Source organism: Erpetoichthys calabaricus, chromosome 2, assembly GCF_900747795.2.
Source record: "Erpetoichthys calabaricus chromosome 2, fErpCal1.3, whole genome shotgun sequence".
NCBI classification, from domain to species: domain Eukaryota; kingdom Metazoa; phylum Chordata; class Cladistia; order Polypteriformes; family Polypteridae; genus Erpetoichthys; species Erpetoichthys calabaricus.
In genome coordinates, this window is record NC_041395.2 from 62,994,075 (window position 1) to 63,014,299 (window position 20,225).

At 38.4% G+C, this 20,225-nt stretch overlaps 1 protein-coding gene across 1 annotated transcript in view; it reads right to left on the reverse strand.

The window, feature by feature from the left end:
- slc6a5 (solute carrier family 6 member 5) overlaps nt 1-20,225 on the reverse strand; it is a 78,447-nt gene that overhangs the window by 56,062 nt on the left and 2,160 nt on the right. Inside the window, exons 3-9 of the mRNA XM_051923296.1 lie at nt 19,351-19,495; nt 18,578-18,709; nt 17,763-17,936; nt 11,159-11,306; nt 7,366-7,498; nt 6,645-6,779; nt 5,657-5,760 (exon numbers count right to left, since the gene is read on the reverse strand). Coding sequence (XP_051779256.1) covers nt 5,657-5,760; nt 6,645-6,779; nt 7,366-7,498; nt 11,159-11,306; nt 17,763-17,936; nt 18,578-18,709; nt 19,351-19,495 — 971 coding nt within the window. The remainder of the gene's footprint in view (nt 1-5,656; nt 5,761-6,644; nt 6,780-7,365; nt 7,499-11,158; nt 11,307-17,762; nt 17,937-18,577; nt 18,710-19,350; nt 19,496-20,225) is intronic.

The following is a 20,225-nucleotide window of genomic DNA, read 5'->3' on the forward strand; positions in this document are numbered from 1 at the left end:
TCTTGCTGAACATCTTCTGAGTTTCTCTCCACTAATCTCTGAAAATCCACTTTCTATATCCTGGTTCTTTTCAAACGCTTTGTGTTGTGCATCAAAGGGTCATCCAGTTCCAGTATCAATAAGTGCTTTCTAAAGAGCAGATGGTTAAAGGCTGGGAGATTTTTAATCCCTACAGCCTGGCTTTTACAGGAACTAGGGCTGGAGGTCCATCATAGAGATCCTGATTTATTTCTTATGTTTAATTTATCTGTTTTTGTTCTTGAGTGGATTGCCGGCTCGGGAACTGAATTGGTGCTACTAGTTCTTTCAGTTCTTTTATTTTGTTGCATTCAATAAACATTTCATCACAAAAACATATAATATTCTCAAAGCATCATCAGAACAGGCCAGAGCCTGTTGTAGCAGAACTGTAATGCATGGCAGTAGTCAATACTGGACAGGGCACCCATACATCACAGGGCCAGTTTACATATACTGTACATCTACACTCACAAGAGGCATTGTTAAGTGAATTTGTGTATGAATGAAAATTATAACATAATATGCTTTGTTTACTTCAGAATTTTCTTTAAATCAGTTTTTAATGTGTTTTAAGTGTAGTGTTCAGTAGAAAGTACTAAACACAAGTAAACTGCATTAGAGTGTCTACCACTTGTTCTACTATTTTAGGTTTATTTTATAAAATACCACTTTTATAAGAACGTGCATGTTATGCTGGAGTATTTTAGAATGGATACTGGATTTTAGAATAAATTCATGCAAAAAAAATCATACCTTAGCACTTCTCTGAGATAGGGTCAGAGGGTGCAGAAGCTGTTGTGCTGTTTTGCTACGCTTTCCAGACAGCCACTTTTCTTTTAGGGCTATTTCAGGAAGGGCATCCGGTGTAAAATTTTGCCAGATCAATTTGTGGAAAACAATACAGATTTCCGTACCGGATCAGTCTAGGACCAGGTTAACAATGGCCGCCATCAGTACTGTTAGTCAACAGGGTGCTAGGAGAAATTGGGCTACTGTTGGCCAAAGGAGAAGAAGAGGGGGAAGGCATGTCTGGAAGCAGCAGAAGAGGAGGAAGGATAGGAGAGTGGAAGTTAGGGTAGGAACTTTGAATGTTGGCAGTATGACTGCTAAAGGGGGAGAGTTAGCAGATATGATGGAGAGAAGGAAGGTTGATATATGTGTGTGCAAGAGACCAGATGGAGGTGGAGAAAGGCCTGTTGTATCAGATGTGGGTTCAAATTGTTCTTCCATGGTGTGGATGGGAGGAGAAATGGGGTAGGGGTTATCCTGAAGGAACAGTATGTGTTTTGGAGGTGAAAAGAGTGTTGGACAGAGAGTTGATTATAAAGCTGGAAACTGGTGTGATGATGAATGTTATTAGTGCATATGCCCCACAGGTTGGGTGTGAGTTGGATGATGTGGCAGGCAGAGTATCCAAGGGAGAGAGAGTGGTCATTTGAGTGGATTTCAATGGACATGTTGGTGAAGGGAAAACAGAGGATGAGGAGGTGATGGGTAGGTATGGTGTCAACGTGAGGAATCAAGAAGGTCAGATGGTAGTGGATGGAGGTGAGAGTAACACAGGTGGCCTATATCCTGTGCAGAAGGGTTAGTCTGAAGGGAATTAGAGACTACAACATGATGGCAGGGGAAAGCATAGTTAGGCATAGTTAGGATCAAATGGTGGAAGTTGAAAAAGGATGAGTGTTAGGTGGAATTCAGGGAGGAGGTAAGACAGGCACTAGGTGGCAGTGAACAGTTACAAGATCGCTGGGAAACTACAGCAGAAGTGGTAAGGGAGACAGCTAGAAGGGTGCTTGTTCTGACATCTGGACAGAGGACAAAGAAACCTATTGGTGGAATGGGGAAGTACAGGAGTACATGCAGACAATGTTAGACAAGGAAGGAAGTGGGACAGTCAGAGAGAGATGAAGAAAGTAGACAGGAATACAAGCAGAGAAGGTGTAAGGTGAAGAGAGAGGAGGCGAAGGCTAAAGATAAGGCTTATGATGAGTTTTATGAGAGGCTGGACACTAAGGAGGGAGAAAAGGACCTGTACTGATTGGCCAGACAGAAGGCCCAAGTTGGGAAAGAAGAGCAGTAGGTTAAAGTGATAAAGGATAATGATAGAAACATACTCACAAGTGAGGAGAGTGTGTTGAGCAGATGGAGAGGTTGGTGCATCAAAAGAATGAGAGAGACAGAAGGTTGGATGATGTGGAGGTAGTGAACCAGGAAGTGCAACAGATTAGCAAGGAGGAAGTAAAGACAGCTATGAAAAGGATGAAGAATGAGAAGGCTGTAGGTCCAGATGACATATTTGTGAAAGCATGGAGATGTTCAGGAGAGATAGTAGTGGAGTTTCTAAGCAGATTGTTTAATACAATCTTGGAAAGTGCAAGGATTCCTAAGGAGTGGAGAAGAAGTGTACTGATACCAATTTTTAAGAATATAGGTAATGTACAGATCTGTGGTAAGTACAGAGGGATAAAATTGATGAGCCACAGCATGAACTTTTGGAAAACAGTAGTGGAAGTTAGGTTAAGAAGGGAGGTGATAATTAGCGAGCAGCAATATGGTTTCATGCCAGGAAAGAGCACTACATATGTAATGTTTGCTCTGAGGGTGTTAACAGAGAAGTATAGAGATGGCCAAAAGAAGTTGCATTCTGTCTTTGTGGGCCTAGAGAAAGCATATAACAAGGTGCCTAGAGGGGAGTTGTGGTATTGTATAAGGAAGTCAGAAGTGACAAACACTTATGTATGAGTGGTAGAGGACTTGTATGAGGGAAGTGTGACAGTCGTGAGGACTGCAGTAGGAGTGAAGGATGTGTTTAAGGTGGAGGTGGGATTACATCGGCTCTGAGCCCTTTCCTATTTCCAATGGTGATGGACAAGTTGACAGAGGAGATTAGACATAGTCCCCATGGACTATTATATTTACGGATGACATTGTGATCTGTAATGAGAGTATGCAGCAGGTTGAGGAGACCCTGGAGATGTGCTATACAGAGGAGAGGAATGAAGGTCAGCAGGACAAAGCCAGAATACATGCATATGGTTATATAACACTGATCCCTGTACCTAGCTAAGATCTCAAAAAATGTCTTAAAGGAGTCCGCCTCGCATCAGAAAACACAGGAGATCCTGTGAAACATAATTACAAAAGATGTATTATTAATTACAAGGCTTTTCTTTCTTCTTGACTGAAGAAAAAAGTATGAAGCATCTGCACAGCTACATGTGAAACAAAAAATACTTTCCTGTTGTGCTGGCGCTGCGACTTTAAACAATGGAATGAGCCAGGCCCATATTGACACTTTGTGACATGACCAAAATGTACACCAAGAGTGGAACTCCGTGAGCACAAAGATCTATATTTTATTTACTTATTACTAGTTTGTGGCCATTTGTTGTATTTTGTTTGTGGCTATTGTACTGTTGGGGTGGCACAGTGGTGCAGTGGGTAGTGCTGCTGCCTCGCAGTTAGGTGACCTGGGTTCGCTTCCCGGGTCCTCCCTGTGTGGAGTTTGCATGTTCTCCCCGTGTCTGTGTGAGTTTCCTCAGGGTGCTCCGGTTTCCTCCCACAATCCAAAGACATTCAGGTTAGGTGCATTGGCGATTCTAAATTGTCTGTAGTATGTGCTTGGTGTGTGTGTGTGTGTGTGTGCACTGCGGTGGGCTGGCACCCTACCCAGGGTTTGTTTCCTGCCTTGCGCCCTATGTTGGCTGGGATTGGTTCCAGCAGACCCCCATGACCCTGTAGTTAGGATATAGCGGGATGGGTGGATGGTTATTGTACTGTTTGTCCTTTTTGTTGTTTGAGGCATGGTGGTAAGCACTGCTGTCTCACAGCTCAGATCACATTTTTAGCCATAATCATCAGTCCAGCACAGTTGGCAGAAGCTTTCTTAGCCCTCACCAACTCTTAAATTGACATTGCGTCATTATAATCCACTCAAAGTTAGTTCAATTTCTCTTTACCCATTGAATTCAATACATTATGAACAGTTTGGAGATGTTCCTGAGAATCTCTGTGAGCAAACTCTTCAGGGTTCACTCATTACCAATAAACAATAACTGCAGGTAATGCTTTTTAAGATTCAGATCCCTTAATTTTTTGTTTGTTTGTTTGTTTGTTTTTTCTTAACTGGTGGCAAAAAAAATAATGAGATGCAAAGCAAGTCAACAGTTTTGGAAACATCTAGTGTGGCAGAATGAGAATACTAACAGGCCACAGAATTAAATAACAGCCAGCTTCATTAATAGCCAGAAATGACTTCTAGTTAACAAATTGGGTGGAGGAAAAATGGTGGCCCTCCCGGAACAGAGTTTGACACCAAAGAGTAAGCTGCTTATTTGGTGGCTTACTTTGCAATTCATTATTGTTTGGATGCTGGATAAAGAAAAAAGAAACAATTCAGAGTTCTGACTCTTAAGTCACTTAAAACTAATAGAATATACATTTTTCCACATGCAGGACTAATTGGTTGAAAAGAAGGCGGCTGGAATGAAAACCTGCAGCCACTGCAGCACTCAAGGATCTGAGCTTGAAACTCCTGTACTATATAATAAGCACCAGATTTCACAATGGCTCTCCTTCTCATCTGGATAAAATGCAGTTTACACTAGTTTAATAGAACAAAGTTAAATATATGTCTCTTAAACATGTATCCTCTTCAAGTTGCACCATTCTGAAAGTCTGTGTTCATTAACATGCCAGCATGTAGATTCCATCTTTTGTCCTACCTAAACCAACTTTTAGGCTTGTGGGGAGTTGGAGCCTGGCCTCGGATTGGTGCAGGGTACAGGGCACGCTCACAGAAGCCCTCACCCTGCCAGTTTGAAGAACTCCAACCTGTCCAGGTCCTGAGCCCAGTTTCCTGGAGCTGAGAGGAAGCAGCACCAGCCAACAGTGTAAACAGATTTGGATATTGCTTTTATTTAGGGAACAGAGGTTTGTGTGAGAAAGACAGATGACTCCCTTCACCGTTCAGACTTTTTCACATTTGAAATTTTATGCATCTTTCCTCCAACTCTTACCCCTTGTGTCTGGCCACAGAAGGGATAGAAATCAGTTTGCCTCATACTCTGAACTTGTAACCAACTCCCTACCTAAAGGGCATACCACCAAATCAGCTAGTCTTATACTTCTTAAAGTCTTTGCAAAGTATTAAGCTTCAGCATGATGGTTAATGGATAAAATGAATAATGGCACTGGAAGGAGGCTGTTGCTTGGCACGTTTAAAGCGTAATTGGGGAATATTTATTTAAGAAGTGTACACATATAACACTGACAGATTTTTTATTGGCATTCTTTGAATAAATGACTCTTCACACCACTCACCAGTGTATAACCAAAATGGGCCATTTGTTTGCCTCAAAAATCAATTTCAATTTTAACAGTCTATAAATCTGACTGTCCTTAGCTGTCATTACCCACATGCCCAAACTCACATGCTGTAAAGTCCTTATTTCTACTTAAAGCTCCTGCTTCCTGGAATGAATGATATTAACAGGAAAATTCCACAAGGCCCCTTAAACATCATATCCCCACCATTAACTCTTTCAACACCAGTTCTTTGCAGTGTTTGAGAACACTCCTGTCTCACCTAACCTGACAACATCTGAGATAAAGGAAAGGCAGGTTGTTTTACCTGTAACAGTTATTGCGGAATTTGTTGTATGACGACAAGGTAATTAGTCCACCCCAGGCTGCAGACAGGGAGAAGAAAATTTGAGTCGCCGCATCCTTCCACACCTGGTGACAAAGCACAACTTTAGAATTCTGAGCATTGTGGTGTGGTGTGCATAGAATAGGGTATCATTCTGGAGGTACCTCACAGTTCATCTTTTATAAGCAGAATCCACCTTCTCCTTGTTCTACATACACTTTAATACAACTTCACTCATATTTCATAAGAAAAAGCTGAAAGTTGTAAAAATTAAATATAGGGTCAACCACTGAAGTAATCCTATCTGAAAAGTTCTCCTTGAAAATTCAGTGGCAGTCATGAGAGATACTTGACAAAAATTCATTTATTCACGTTTAATTTGTGAACACTCACTGATAACCCCCGGACATTGTAAGCTCCTTCAAGATCTTAAGACCGTGCTTTCATGCATGGATGCACAAGTAATTTTAAGAACAGGATGAGAATGTTCCTGGGGATCTAACTATTCTGCATGCAAATTAAAATGCCAAGAGCCCTTAAAGATTTCTCAGCTAGATCCACAGCTTAGTAGTATATGATGATTTATTAATACATTAAAACACATCAGACAAACTCATAAACACCATATATTAATCTAATATATGAACCTACATTATCATACTCAGTATTTAAAAGGCTGGTAGCCTGTGGAAACTACAGTCAGCATATTTTAATGTGAGAACATTCAAGATTAATCATATTGAAGACACACAGCATTTTCACTATTCAAAGATAATCACATTAAAGAAATGAAGGATATTTTTCAAGATGTGTTCCAAGGCGGTATCCATATTTAAACAAACAGTAGATATGAAAGTGTACACGTATCACGCAGATAGTTTTTTATATCAATAAATTCAATTAAAATATCCACAATAACGTTATTGAGAAATGAGCACAATTTACATTAGGTGTGAAAAATCAGCATTACCTTTGCATCATTAAGTTTCTCCCATTTTGGTGTAATAAAATACAAAATCCCATCGCCCGCTCCAGGAAGAGTAACTCCTCTGATTAATAGAATAATCAGCACCACGTAGGGGAATGTAGCAGTGAAATACACAACCTACAGACAAAGGGCATTTAATCAAAATGAAGACCAAGACACAAGGTTCCAAAGTGTGAAGAAACTGAAGATTTTATCTGCATAGAGGACAGGATATCCACTCGTTGAGAAAGACATTTCTTTTATCCCACTAGAGGGAGACAGAGAGACTACAGAGAGAGGACTTGGGGACATTTCTTGGCATAGAAAAATGTAAAACTATTTTATATCATTATTTATGTGTTAGTTCAATAATGTCGATGAATATTAATATTATTGCAATAAATAAAATGTTAAAAACTGATTTTAAAAATTGAAATTTTAGAATAAAGAATATATAACTGAATTTTTTCTTAGGTTAATGTTAAAAATACTTCCTCTACGTAAAAAGAGAAATAATTATATATCTGTTAATTATCCCTGTAACATATATATAAATATATATATATATATATATATATATATATATATATATATATATATGCACATATATATGTTGCAGGTATAATTAACAGATATAATAGATAATAAGGCAAACTTCACATGTATACACATTATTTCAAGGATATGTGTGCAGTGTACTTAAATTGAAAGAAAAAAGTCTTACTTTCCCTGAAGATTTAATTCCCTTTGCCAGGGATGCATAGACAATAACCCATGCCAAAAACAGACACAGCACTAATGGCCACCTGATGTCACCTGGATATTCAATTCCTTTGGAGATATGCAGCACATTGTATCTGAAAGAAGGGTCAAAAAGCATTAGCACACGATTGCCCAGTGGCTTTGAGACTGAAATACAATTCCATTCATTTTCCTTGGTCAAGGTCACGAGTAGCTGGAGCCTAAGCCAGCAGCTCCATCTCAAGACATCAGGCTTTAGTAGGACACTGTCATGAATCATTCAGATTAATCTAATTTAAATTTCTCCATCATTTTAACAGAATATGGATGCCACTCTCACAAACAAAACAAGCAAGAAGCTATATTTGTTTCATCACATTACATACCACATCATGCCAACCTACTGAAATATTTTCCCTTCAAAGCTAAAGAATCTATGGTGCCATAATCTCTAACTGTACAATTCCCATTCTGTACTGTACAAGTCTGATGCTACCTTCACAATCGCTAAAAACTCTAATAAAGGTTTAGTCCATGCTGTGTTTTCAGTCAGCTGTTCAGGTAGGGTTTCCCAATAAGTAATGAAGTACCCAACAAAAACACTTAGTGTGAAGAAGCCAGTTTTGTCAAGCCAGACCTTTCTAAAGAGGTGTGCCAGGGGTACATTTTATGCCTCGTTCCACCAGTTCTTTATAATAGCCTATGACTTTTATGACAAGTGGCCTATGCATTCTGTACATGCTAATGAAATTTTTTGCTGGCTTTACAGTTTTCACGTATAGTGTTACTCAGCCCATTATGTTTTGTTCTCCTTGAAACTGGAACTCTTAGTGAAATTGTGAATACTGAAGTCCAGGTCTGCTCTGCATCAGCAATTATGCAGGCTTTCTGGAAGGACAGCTAGACAAAGAGGACCTTCAATAATAGTTTTTTGAATTTGCTTGTTACAAGGTTAGTTGACATTCAGCATAGAATAGTAAAATGCTGTGTATGAATTACATTATAAATAATGTCAGTCTTGTTTGGAGGTACCTTATATAAAGCCAAAATTAATCAATTCCCCACAAAACTATACAAATATTACATGAAAAAACAAGGCTCAGGGTAGATAATATTGTTCCCTTAAAGTGTTTTGGATTTCTTCAATGAAGCACTGCCTTTCCTTTAATTACATACTGCGGCAGATTTTGTCCCCTCCTCTGCTGTACAGCACACTGATAACTGAATGCCGCTGTGTTTGAAGATACAAGTAACTTTTACGCTAATGTATTTGATGCAGAGCACAGATAGGCAGCCTTGTTACTGGATGGTTGTGATGGATTCTGGTGTTTGCTTCAGGCAGTTTATTGAGAACCAATGCTGCAATGAAATTAATTTATAATCAAATGGTTACCTGAAGCCTTTATTCAGTGGGGCTATCAAGAACAAGAATACAATTCATAATCACAGACATTTCTTAGTACTGGAGCACCAGCAGGTGTAGGTGACTTGGAGAATGCAGGTAAAGTGGCAGTGTTTGCCACAATACCACCATAACTTTAAAATAACTTGCAACACCTCCTTGTCTACAATCTAACTGTCAGAAGTAAACATTTCTCTTTTATACAAAATTCAGAAAAAGACTCACTTTATTTTATCTAATATTTTGCTGTGACTTCGTCCTACTTACAAATTGTTTTAACTGATGTTTACTAAAAACAAAAGAAAAAAAAAGAAAATATCAAGGAAGACTAAGCCACTTTAATTGAAATCAGCCCTGAATCCAAAATGAAATATTAAGGGGGCACCTGAAATACTGGAGAGGACATAATGTATTAAAGTCTCAAAAAATCCACCCTTGATGTGATAACTGAGGAGTACTTAACCTAGCTAAATGTCCCCCTGGAGCTGGGTCTGCATGGTCCAAACCACTCCACTTTGTCTATTACCTAATTCAAAAGTAAACTTTACACTGATAACGGACGCTGAAGTGTGTTAGAATACGTATGTGCGAGCCACCTACATGCTTCATTAACAACAAGAGCCTACATTTAATCAAGAAATGCTACATTGGAACCACTAATCTCGAGGGGTCTCTGGGATTAAGATTCGGAATTACAGATCTGTTTAATTACTTCATTTTGAATTTCTTGGTGTTGGAACTGAAAATGAGCCATGAGAAGGGCACACATTCTGAAGTCCGAGACGCGTACACCAACAACTGGTGTACTGATCTGACTAACAAATGAGTTTATCGGCTAATACGCAGTTTAAAGAAAAGTTAGTAATCGGTTAGGCGGGAGCCACAGAAAAGAGAACAGTGCGCCCTGGCAGCAGACCCCTGCTCACACTCACACATTCACACCCGCTCACAGTCACCGATCTCTCGGACCAGCAAGCTTTTTGGATCTGTGAGCAAAATCCTGCTACTGCGGAACGAGCCCTGTAACCTTTTTATTTAAGGGTACTCTAAAGGTCTTTCTGGCTATGAATTAAACTGTGGGAAACTGCCGATCCAAAGAATAAACTAAAAAACTGTTAATGTCATGACGATGACAGACTTGAAAGATTTAGCGGGGCAGAACAGTTAAAGACACGGAAACGCAGGGCAACGGACAATGATGAATGAAAACACCAAGGGGTTGCCAACAGAAATTTCTAACGAAATGGGAGAGAGGCATTTGACGTTTAGAGCAATATCAGCATTTAGAACAAAAATATTAACATGAAGATCTGTGACAAGAAAAAAAAGAACTACCATTGATTGCGTTATCGTATGCCGCTAATTCAATGAGACATAATTCATCTCCACTAAATGCTCTTCAGAAGAAAATGCGGATGAAGAACGAGAGTGCGCTAATTTGCTGTATTGGTGACAAATACAAAATAAATTAAGGCAACAAACAAAGGAAAAGCCGTCTCAGCGATTTATCATGCTTATAACGTCGCTTACAACACTTTAAGTATGTGTGTGGTTTGTGTTGGACATCTTGTGCTAGGAAATAATCGAAGTCATACCTGCACTTCTTCAGACAGGACACGGCGCAGTATTCCTCGTCTGTTACAGTGGAACAGAATCTTGAATAAACTTTAAAACTTTAATCGATTGTAGCTAAACGGTACATTCCTACACTGCTTCATTCTCACTTATTCTTTTTATTATGTTTTTCTAAATAAATTTTGCCCCATCCGGAGATGGTTTTTACTTTGTAACCCTATTCTGTATTAATATGCTTCAACGATCTGCAACCTTGGGTGGCATTACGCGGATTCAATAATGAATGCAAAGTGAGTTTTTCTAATGTCACTATTTGTACGGGTTCTCTAGCCGGGTATTTCATTAGTTTTCTGTCTAACAAATCAGAGGGATTATAGTTGGCAGTTCAAACTATCTGTGAAGCGGTTTTGTGCCCCACCTTTCTGGAAAAACTTCAAAACCCGCGCGAACTCTTTCTGCGTGATTATGTCAAAATGGGAAGTTAACCAAAGACCGCCCCGGGTAATCCAGTGCAGTTGTGTATGGACAACAGTGACACGCGGATTGGATCGGATAGATAGATAGATAGATAGATAGATAGATAGATAGATAGATAGATAGATAGATAGATAGATAGATAGATAGATAGATAGATAGATAGATAGATAGATAGACGTAAAATCATGGTCTTTATTTAGGTGCACACAATGAAGATTTGGCTTGTGGAGAAAATGACTCAACAACACTAACGAAATAACAACATTAGTTCTTAGAAGACTTCTTTTTTTTGAAAATCAGATATTAAAGGAATTATTCTTACTTGAAATATTCTTCGCTGGGACTGACGTAAGTTTTATTTCCAGAGGTAACGGAGGCGAGCTTGGTCAGATTACCGGCGGCATTGGCAGACATACAAAAAGTGGTGTTCCTCACAGAAGTAATGTTTTTATCTCGCAAAAGACAGGAATCTGTAGAGGAAAAACAAAGTTACAAGAAATCCAGTCTCTTTTGAACCTAACAAAGCTTTTTGATATAGAGACCCCTCCACCCCACCGCAGGACAACATAGCTCTTCTTAAAATAAAATAGACGCTGTTACCTTCTACTTACATTAGGTTTGTTACATTAGTTTGGATTAGTTTGAACTATCATAAAGTGTATTACAAATATAAAATTTGAACAATAGTGAAAACAGTAAACGAACAGTTATATTGACAAGTTACCCTGGAAAGTGTAAATATAGGAAAACTGTTTTGATATAAGATGGTGATTTTGTTGGGTACCTTCCATTAATTGTCAGTTTTTTTGTGTTTCAGAAAGTCACATTTTACCATCGATTTACGTTAAATATTACCCACTCACAAGAACTAACGAAGATTTTTCAAGTATACTTGTATTCATTCTCGGCTTGATAAGTAAGCGCATGCCTTAGCTTTACACAATGTCTGAAAGATTTCATTTATCCACACGGAAATGTTTTTATTGTACTCACGTACTTGTAACGTTTTTGGTTTTTTTATCTACACACTGGAGATGAATTTAGCGTCTGAATGCCGACATATTGTAATGTACAGCGGGTACTGTACATGGAGTGGCCTTCCTCTTGTGACAGCCATCGTGCAGAGGGTAGTTTTAGGGAGCGGTGCCTTAATGGGTTTAAAGAGCATCCCCTGGTGTTGCGCAAAAAATAAAACACATACACTTAATGAAAGACTAGAGCTTTATCGAGTCACCTCAAACTGATGTCGTTCAGACCTTAACTGTTTTTGAAAAGGCACAGTATTTAACAAAATACGCTTCTGGAAAAAAGGAAAAGTGAACTATTTATCTTGAAAACTTTTACAAAAGTATATTTACCCTTCAAACAAGATCTATACCGAGCTGCGACATTGACTCTGCCAATGCCTGAAGACACACCAGGAGGACTGAGTTCATAACGAAAGTCGAGGAAAATCCAAAGGACAAACAAAAATAAATAAATAAAACGTATGGGCGGACTTGTTATTACCATGCATAGATAATTATGTGGAAATGATTTCCAAAGTGGAAAAAACGAAAACAGGAGTATCCATACCAAGTAAGTGTGCGAACCAAACAGATTCTAACTGAGATCCATCTGTCCATTTTCAAACTCGCTTTATTTAGTAATAAGATCGCTCATGGCCGTAACATATTTTAGTGAAGTGGGGCACAAAGCACGGACCAACGGTGGACGGGTTCATCGGAGGGCAACACACACCTGGCCGCAGGTTTAAGTCACCTGCCAATGGGGGGTCCTGGAGGAAACCTGAGAAGCAAAAGGAAATCATGTGGAGACAAGGGGAGAACGTGCAAAAGCTGCACAGCCCCTCGATCTTTTATCACACTGTTATTATCGGGTTTTCTTACTATTATTATTATTGTTATTATTATTAAATACCAGTCGCTGTCTTGCTTAATTTGTGTTCTTCCGTTTCGTTCAGGAAGTAGGGCAACAATCCAAATTCATACAGTGCATATAAGATCTGCATTATTACTTGTGTACACATGACTATTAGGTGCACTTTGATAAAATGTTCTTCATTTTAACTTTTGTGTGATGATATTTCTCCTATGTTTATACCTCAGCATCTTCACATGAATACAAAATTTACACAACGCCTTTGTTGCAAACTATTTAAAATAAAGGTGCCAAAGTGGTTCTTCAGAGCAATGCCATTAGGAGAACCATTTTAGTTCCTAAAAGAGCCATCCACACGAAGGTTCTGCTAAGAAGCTTTATTTACATTAGGTTCCATTAAAACTCATGAACAGATAGTGACAAATTTGTGAAACACCGAGGGGTTCATGATTTTAAAAGAACTCTTGCGGCATAAATTAAATAACACAGCAGGCTAAATTCGGATGTTCCTGATATGTTCGTTTCCTGTTAGGTAGCCTATGCATTAAATAATTCTGTTTTTTCCAAGTATTTAGAAAACTTCTGATATCCGAAAGAAACAATTTCATATGCACAGAACCCTTCTCAGAATGAAAGGGTCCTTTGTTAAGCAATAGCTCAACAAGGACCCACACTACCCAGTAATTTTGGATCCGGTATTTTTAAGATTGTACATGCGTGCTAAACATTCACGACGTTTTTAGTTTATTGGTTATATTTGTATCTGCTTTTTTTATTAGAAAACAACAAAACCATATTGTGACAAAAACACAGAAAAAACTCATACATTTTATGTAAAAGTCACGGCTACATCAAGACGATCAAGTATCGGTGGACTGACGCAATAAATACAGCAGGACGACAACAAGGGCCGATTATAATATCGCAGTCTTTCAAGGAAACTGGGCATCGATTAAGAAAGTGGTAGAAAAAAAGCGATTGTTAGAAATCTGCGCATTGTTTGTTGAGATAATCCTGAGTGCATTTAGGTGAGCACCTGAGAACAACTGCTCAATGACACCCGGAGATTTCGGTCATGCCTGAGCTGCACTTCGATCTGTGAGCAGTTAACAGGTCACGACTGCTTGGCCACTTTAGACTCCGGAATGGTTCTGGTGCGATTTCTTGCGTTTCTGGTTTATTTAGTTCGATGGAGCTTTAGTCTGTCACTGAATTTCTATAGTAATCGACACCGTATAAAATAAACGCTGGCAGTAGGTGTGTACTGTTAAAAATTTTAAAATGTATAATTTTAACTATATTTATGCAATGATTCGATTTTATCGATATCAATGCTTTTCATTTGTTCCTTTGTTATTTTTTAAAAAGGAATGTTTTAAGTGTTCTGCAAACATGATGATGGGAGTAGGGGTACGATAACTTCACAAAGTCAAGTGCGTTGAGAACACTTGTAAATAAAATGAAATAAACATAAATATCAGTATAGTTACGCCACATTTTTTGTACACAAGAAAAGGCAGGTGAACAGTAACAACATAAAGTAATACTCCTTCAATAAAATAAGAAGAAAAATTAAACTAAATTGTTCATTGTTCATTAAACATATTTTATTACCACCTATTTAATCGCTCTCATTTGTTCTGCCACAGCACCGTGCTGATTTTCAATACAGTAACTTCATTTTTGACAATGAAGTTATTTTACCTTGAAAAGAAAAGCCTTGGAAAATACAGAGCATGAAACATGTTATGGTTTCTTCCAAATGAGCAGATCTTTAAGCAGACAATCGATTTATTGTCAAAGTGGGAGAAAAAAGAAACTGGCCGTTTTGCTGAATGGCTCCATTATACCTACTAATAAAAAGTCACAATTTTAACATTGGTTATATATTATTTGTATATTTAAAACGCCAGTGTCTAAGATTTTTGAGTTACGTTGTAATAAGGTATCAACTAGCCTTTTTCTAAACACTGTACGGGTTTTCTTATTGCTTGGAGCGGGACCATAGGCTGGGAACGAGCGCTGCAAAGTAAAATTTAAAAACATTAATAAACAAACAAATAAATAAATAAGCCATCCTGCGGCAGTTATTAACAAATATATATTGCACATACCTCCCTTTCCAATGAGAGGAATGCATTTTAGAAGACGCATGGAGTTGAATATATGGACATAAAGAGCAGGCTTTCCGAATATGGACGAATTAACGTAGAAGTGCGAGTCCACTCCCGTCTCTGGCCTGAGCTGAAAAGTGTGAAGGATTCGGCGTCAGTGCGCTCAGAGGCAGAGCACGTCCTTGTACCTTTACAAATAGCCTCGTCGTGTACTTTTTAATAAGGCTTCTTTCGATTATCAGTGTCTATCTGTACAAATGAATGTGTATATTTTTAATGTATTGCCGGAACAGAGGGTATTGGCATTTTTCATTTTAAAGTTTGAACTTGAATTTTAATAGAGTACGAAACAGTCATCCCATTCCGCAGCACTTTCCTTTAATGAACAGAATCCCAAGGCTCTCCGCAAGTACACAGCTATAGGTCAGTGACTTCCATATACATATTTTACTTCTGTATCACAGACAGTTTAATTGCTTTGCTCAAGGTCACACAATGAGTCAGAGTGGGGGGATTGAACCAGATATCTTATGGTTTACAACCCATCGCCTTAGTCATTAGGCCACAATGTGATATTCATTGATTATCGAATTAAAGTGGAGGTCAGAATCTTAGTTCATATAAGCGTTCGTTGTTAAAACCCCGATTATCCATTATTCATTTAAAATAATGAATTTCCGTGGATACATTGTGATAGTGACCAGTAATTAACAATTTTAGCAAAATCACACAACAACGACAGGCGAACTTGACTGAATATGTCTTTGAATTGTAATGTAATTCTTGCTTGTCGATTATAAAAAATGGAATGTCGCTGTACTCGACTTCTGTGCTTTTGCTGGTTGAATGGTAGAAGAGTGAGATCGTAGGTTCAGATCCCCCAATGCACCCACCCACACATACTTAGCACCATATGAACCTGATCTAGTCTCGTAATCATTTTGTGCTTAGAGCTGAGAAATGTGCAGCTGCGTATCATGGCGCTGCTAACGGTTCTGGTACAGCCAACCAAGAAGGATTCGCCATCAATGACGCACGCACGTTCTAACCGTGGCTTTGGGGGTTTCCTCTCGGTGCTCTGGATTATCTTTCGCACCCCCAAAGATATGCAGGTTAGATTGATGGGCGACTCCGAACTTACTCTGCAGGAGTGTGAAGCACTCTTAAAAATACATGCTTCTGGAATGATAGTGACTGGGCTGTGTGGTATCTCCTAGAATCATTGCTTGGTAAAGAACCGTTTCATTTTTAGAAGGGTTCTGTTCATATAAAATCGGCTCTTTGAGTTTGAAATGGTTCATATATGTGGACAAAACGGAAATTTTTATGTATAATAATAGACTGCCTTGCATGATACAGGTCAAGAACACCTGAACTTAGCCTGTGTTATTGTGTTTTTAAGTCTGTTATCTATTTAAGTAAATAAATAAATGTTCGTGCTGGAACCTTTATGAGAATGATTCTTTAAGGAAACAAAAATGGTTCCCTTTTGGCATCACTCTGAAGAACCACCTTGGCACCTTTACTTTTAATGGTATGGATGAAGACATAATTCTGTGTGTGTGCCCTGCGATGGGCTGGCACTCCTCCCCGCCCTGCGCACGCTCCTCGGATACATGAATGTCATATAATGGCGTGTATTATTTTACGTACCGAATAATTAAGAACAACACAGTTTAGTGAGCAAAGTATCCTGGCGTAAAATCTTTCTTTGTAAAGAATCATCAGCTTGAACCAAAGCTGTAACAATGCATTGTTTAACAATCCTGGGATAAAAATTGGATTTTACCATTTTAATTAAATTCACATCAGTGTATAATTTATTCGGTGCGCTTACAATATAATACAAATAAAATATGTCTAAAAGTACCACAACAAAACACAAAAACATAAGCGTTAAAACCCAACAAGAAAAACAACATGTAGTATACAAATAAATGTATACACACACACACATACATGCATGTCTCCTTCTGAAAGTGAGCACTCTGCTGGCAATGGTAACTTTTGTTGAACGCAAAAGGTATGAACAATAACCTTTTGAGAATTAATTTAGCTCTGTTTACTACTGCTAAAGGGTATAAATTACTGTACACTCCTGACTGAAGGATGAAGCAAAATGATTGACGTTAATTATAGAAATGTTCAGAAGCACAAGAGCACATAACCCCGGGCGCAGCATGGATACATTTGGTGAAAAAAATTATCGCCACTTTACCCCAAAGATGTCGAGAGTATTTTTTATTTTTTTTTAACTGTAGACCGGTGATTTTCTTTTCATAAATCTAGTGTATGATGGTCTCAATCACGCACATACAACTGGATCGATTTCAGTAAATTCTGAAAGGAAAGTAAAACCTTAAGAACGTAAAGCGTAAGGTTCTGCAAGGAATTTTTATCTAGAACACGACGGCACTTCATCGTTCCTAATCTAGGAAAGGGGCGCAGTCTTGGGGTAGCGTTTTAAAACGGCTAGAATTACAATTTAAACATGGTCTTCAGATGTCCTGTTATTAAACGGTACCGCCTTCAAGTGGAAACTAAGTATCAAACGTGCATTCCAAGAGTAAATGTCAGATGATATCGCTGAAGAAAAAACATCAAAAACAACCTCAGATGTGGGCAGGTCGGCTTTTGCTAAGGCATACACGTCTGGAATTAGGCTGGAAAGTAGAAAGGAAAGAGTAACCAACTGTTTATTTATTTATTTTTGGTATTAACTCAAAGTGGGTAGGGAAGACCACGGGTTTTTACATTGACATTTTTGCAAACCCCACGCATCAGCCCGAATTTGACTCGTGCTGCTGAGTCTTGAGTCCATTTCAGAAAAACATGCACGCTCTCCAACCTTTGACCTAGTAATCTGAGAGCAGCTTCAGCAGTGAGAAGAGACGGGCCTCCTATCGTCGATCCACCTTATCGGAAACTTACCTAATAAAAGCATGCGCCTGTCTTTGCAATCCTGTGTGTTCCACGGATTTCCACACTCGGCCCAGGGCAGTGTGGACCTCAAGGAAGCAAAGAGATAATACAAGGTCCAGCACATTATAATATTGTAGTATATGGCTATTAAGACGGAGATGATGAGCATGGCAATTCCGCATCCTGTAGAGAAAAAGTGCAAAGATGGTTGGAAAGATTCATTTGAAGACCAAGACTGCAGCAGCCCGTGCACTTAATTCGCGCATTCTTACAATTTTGAACAATTTACCTCAATTCAGAGTAGCACAGGCAAGACTGTCCGGTCTTTTACATGATTTCTCTAAATAGCAATACCTAAAATAATTAAATCATTTAATACGGCTGGGTGACTTTACCTCTTGCCTATTCGACCGTTTGAAAATTTTAGTTGGGTGATGCGATTAATCAAGTAAAATTGAAACCAGTCACCCGTCCATTATCACATATGCTAAACCGAATTCTGAGCCGCGGGGGGCAGCAGCCTATCCTGGCAATCTTACGCGCAAGACAGGAAACCTGCAACGGCTGATAATATCGCATTTCACAATTTTTAGATGAAAAAAAAGCATCAGCTATATAATCCTATAATCAACACTGAAATTATTAACACTCTGCATTGTGACAATAAAATCACAGATGTGTGAAGAAGGCATCAAAAGTCAAAGACATTTAAACAATTTTATGAAGTTGAAAAAAAACTTTTTTTTTATTTTTTCAAAACATATGTTTCAAAGTTTGTTATTACTAAATATCAAAGGAAATATCTGTCTGCAACATGTATTTACCTTGAAGCGCAGGAATGGCTTTCCAAACGGACACGGGTCCCTGACTAGCAAACTGCCCTAAAGATACCTCCAAGAAGAAAATGGGAATTCCAGCAAGAGCCAGCATGATCAAGTAAGGGATTAAAAACGCACCTGGGGAAAGAAAGAAGCAGCCTCAGTTACGTTAAGATATGGAACAGTGCAAATGTACTTCTTCACCTCTCAAGTGTTTTTTTTTTTTTTTTGCTTTATCTTTGTTTTCTTTACCCGCCTTTCTTCACTGGATCGCGGGAAGATGAACGTCAATGGGATCGATGGAAAGTTAAAACAGTTGTGCTTAAAGACGACAAAAGCATTTAAGACCCCTCAACGGGGATTTTTCTTCATCAAGAGTGTAATGATAACTGAAAAATGCATTTATTGCACTTAATAATTCGTTTTTTATTTTGACGGAATACATGAAAATACTAATACAGGCAAACAGTTATTGAAATGTCACGTATATGTTTGCAGAAATAGTCGTCTTATTCATAGTGTGATTAAAAGTCCACGCCATTTACCTAAATTAGGGAATTATGTAATATGTGTACAAAACGCATGCTGCTGTCAGATATTTAACTGCCTTCTAGAGTGATCTTTAAAAATAAGTACAATATAAATGCATGTTTTTATTCACAGTATAGTTTTTTTTTTTTTTGCACGTTGTGAATTTGAGCGCTACATGCACATGTAGAATACACAGTTCAACGGAAAGCTTCAGCAGTTTCAATAAGGGCGCAGTCGTGCCTGTTTACCTCCTCCGTTCTGAAATGCCAGGTAAGGAAATCTCCACACATTTCCCAAACCTACGGCGTACCCAACCATAGACAAGATGAAATCCATCTTATTTGACCAATTTCCTCTGGCTTTATTTTCATCTCCCTCTTCTTCATCCTCCTCCTACAGCAAAATAATAATAACAAGATCAATAATAATAAATTAACCAGTAAGTTAGAATCCTAACATATTTTGCGCTACGCGGCCAGCTACACGAAACGGACATAAAATCAAAGCTCACTGTTTAATCTAAATAAGTGATTCTGTGTTTCAAGAAGATTCTCAAAAATTAACATGAACGTAAATAAAGCAACGAAAACACAAGGTGGTCGTCAGAAGTGACCATGATACCATACGAACGTTACATGTAGAATTAAATTCCTGCATTTTCAATCAGTTTCTGGGCCACTTTATTCGAAGGGTTTGTTAAATTAATTACCGACTCATTTCTCTGGGGAGTCTTAGTTGTATCTCCCTCAGCTTCGGTGTTGTCAATCAGTCTAACCCGACATGACGGCAAAGGCAGACTTGCCAAACAGGAACTTTTACATGTGTGATTCTTTAAATTCAAAATGGCATAATCGCTTATGAATTTCAGGAAAATCTGATTGTGTCGTTTACATTTAGGATGAATGGAATTTTGGGTGGCAGGGGTGTCTTCAACCTGAAAACGCATTGCAATCACTCATTGGAAAATATGAGATGATGCGGCTCAATAAGTACTTTTGATTTCACTATTTAAATATGCGATTGCTGTTCCAATAAATGTAGAATTTTAGGTTTTATAATATGTCCAGTGAAGAACAACTTAAAACTTCTCCAAAAAACATCTAGCGTAATATCTAACACTTTT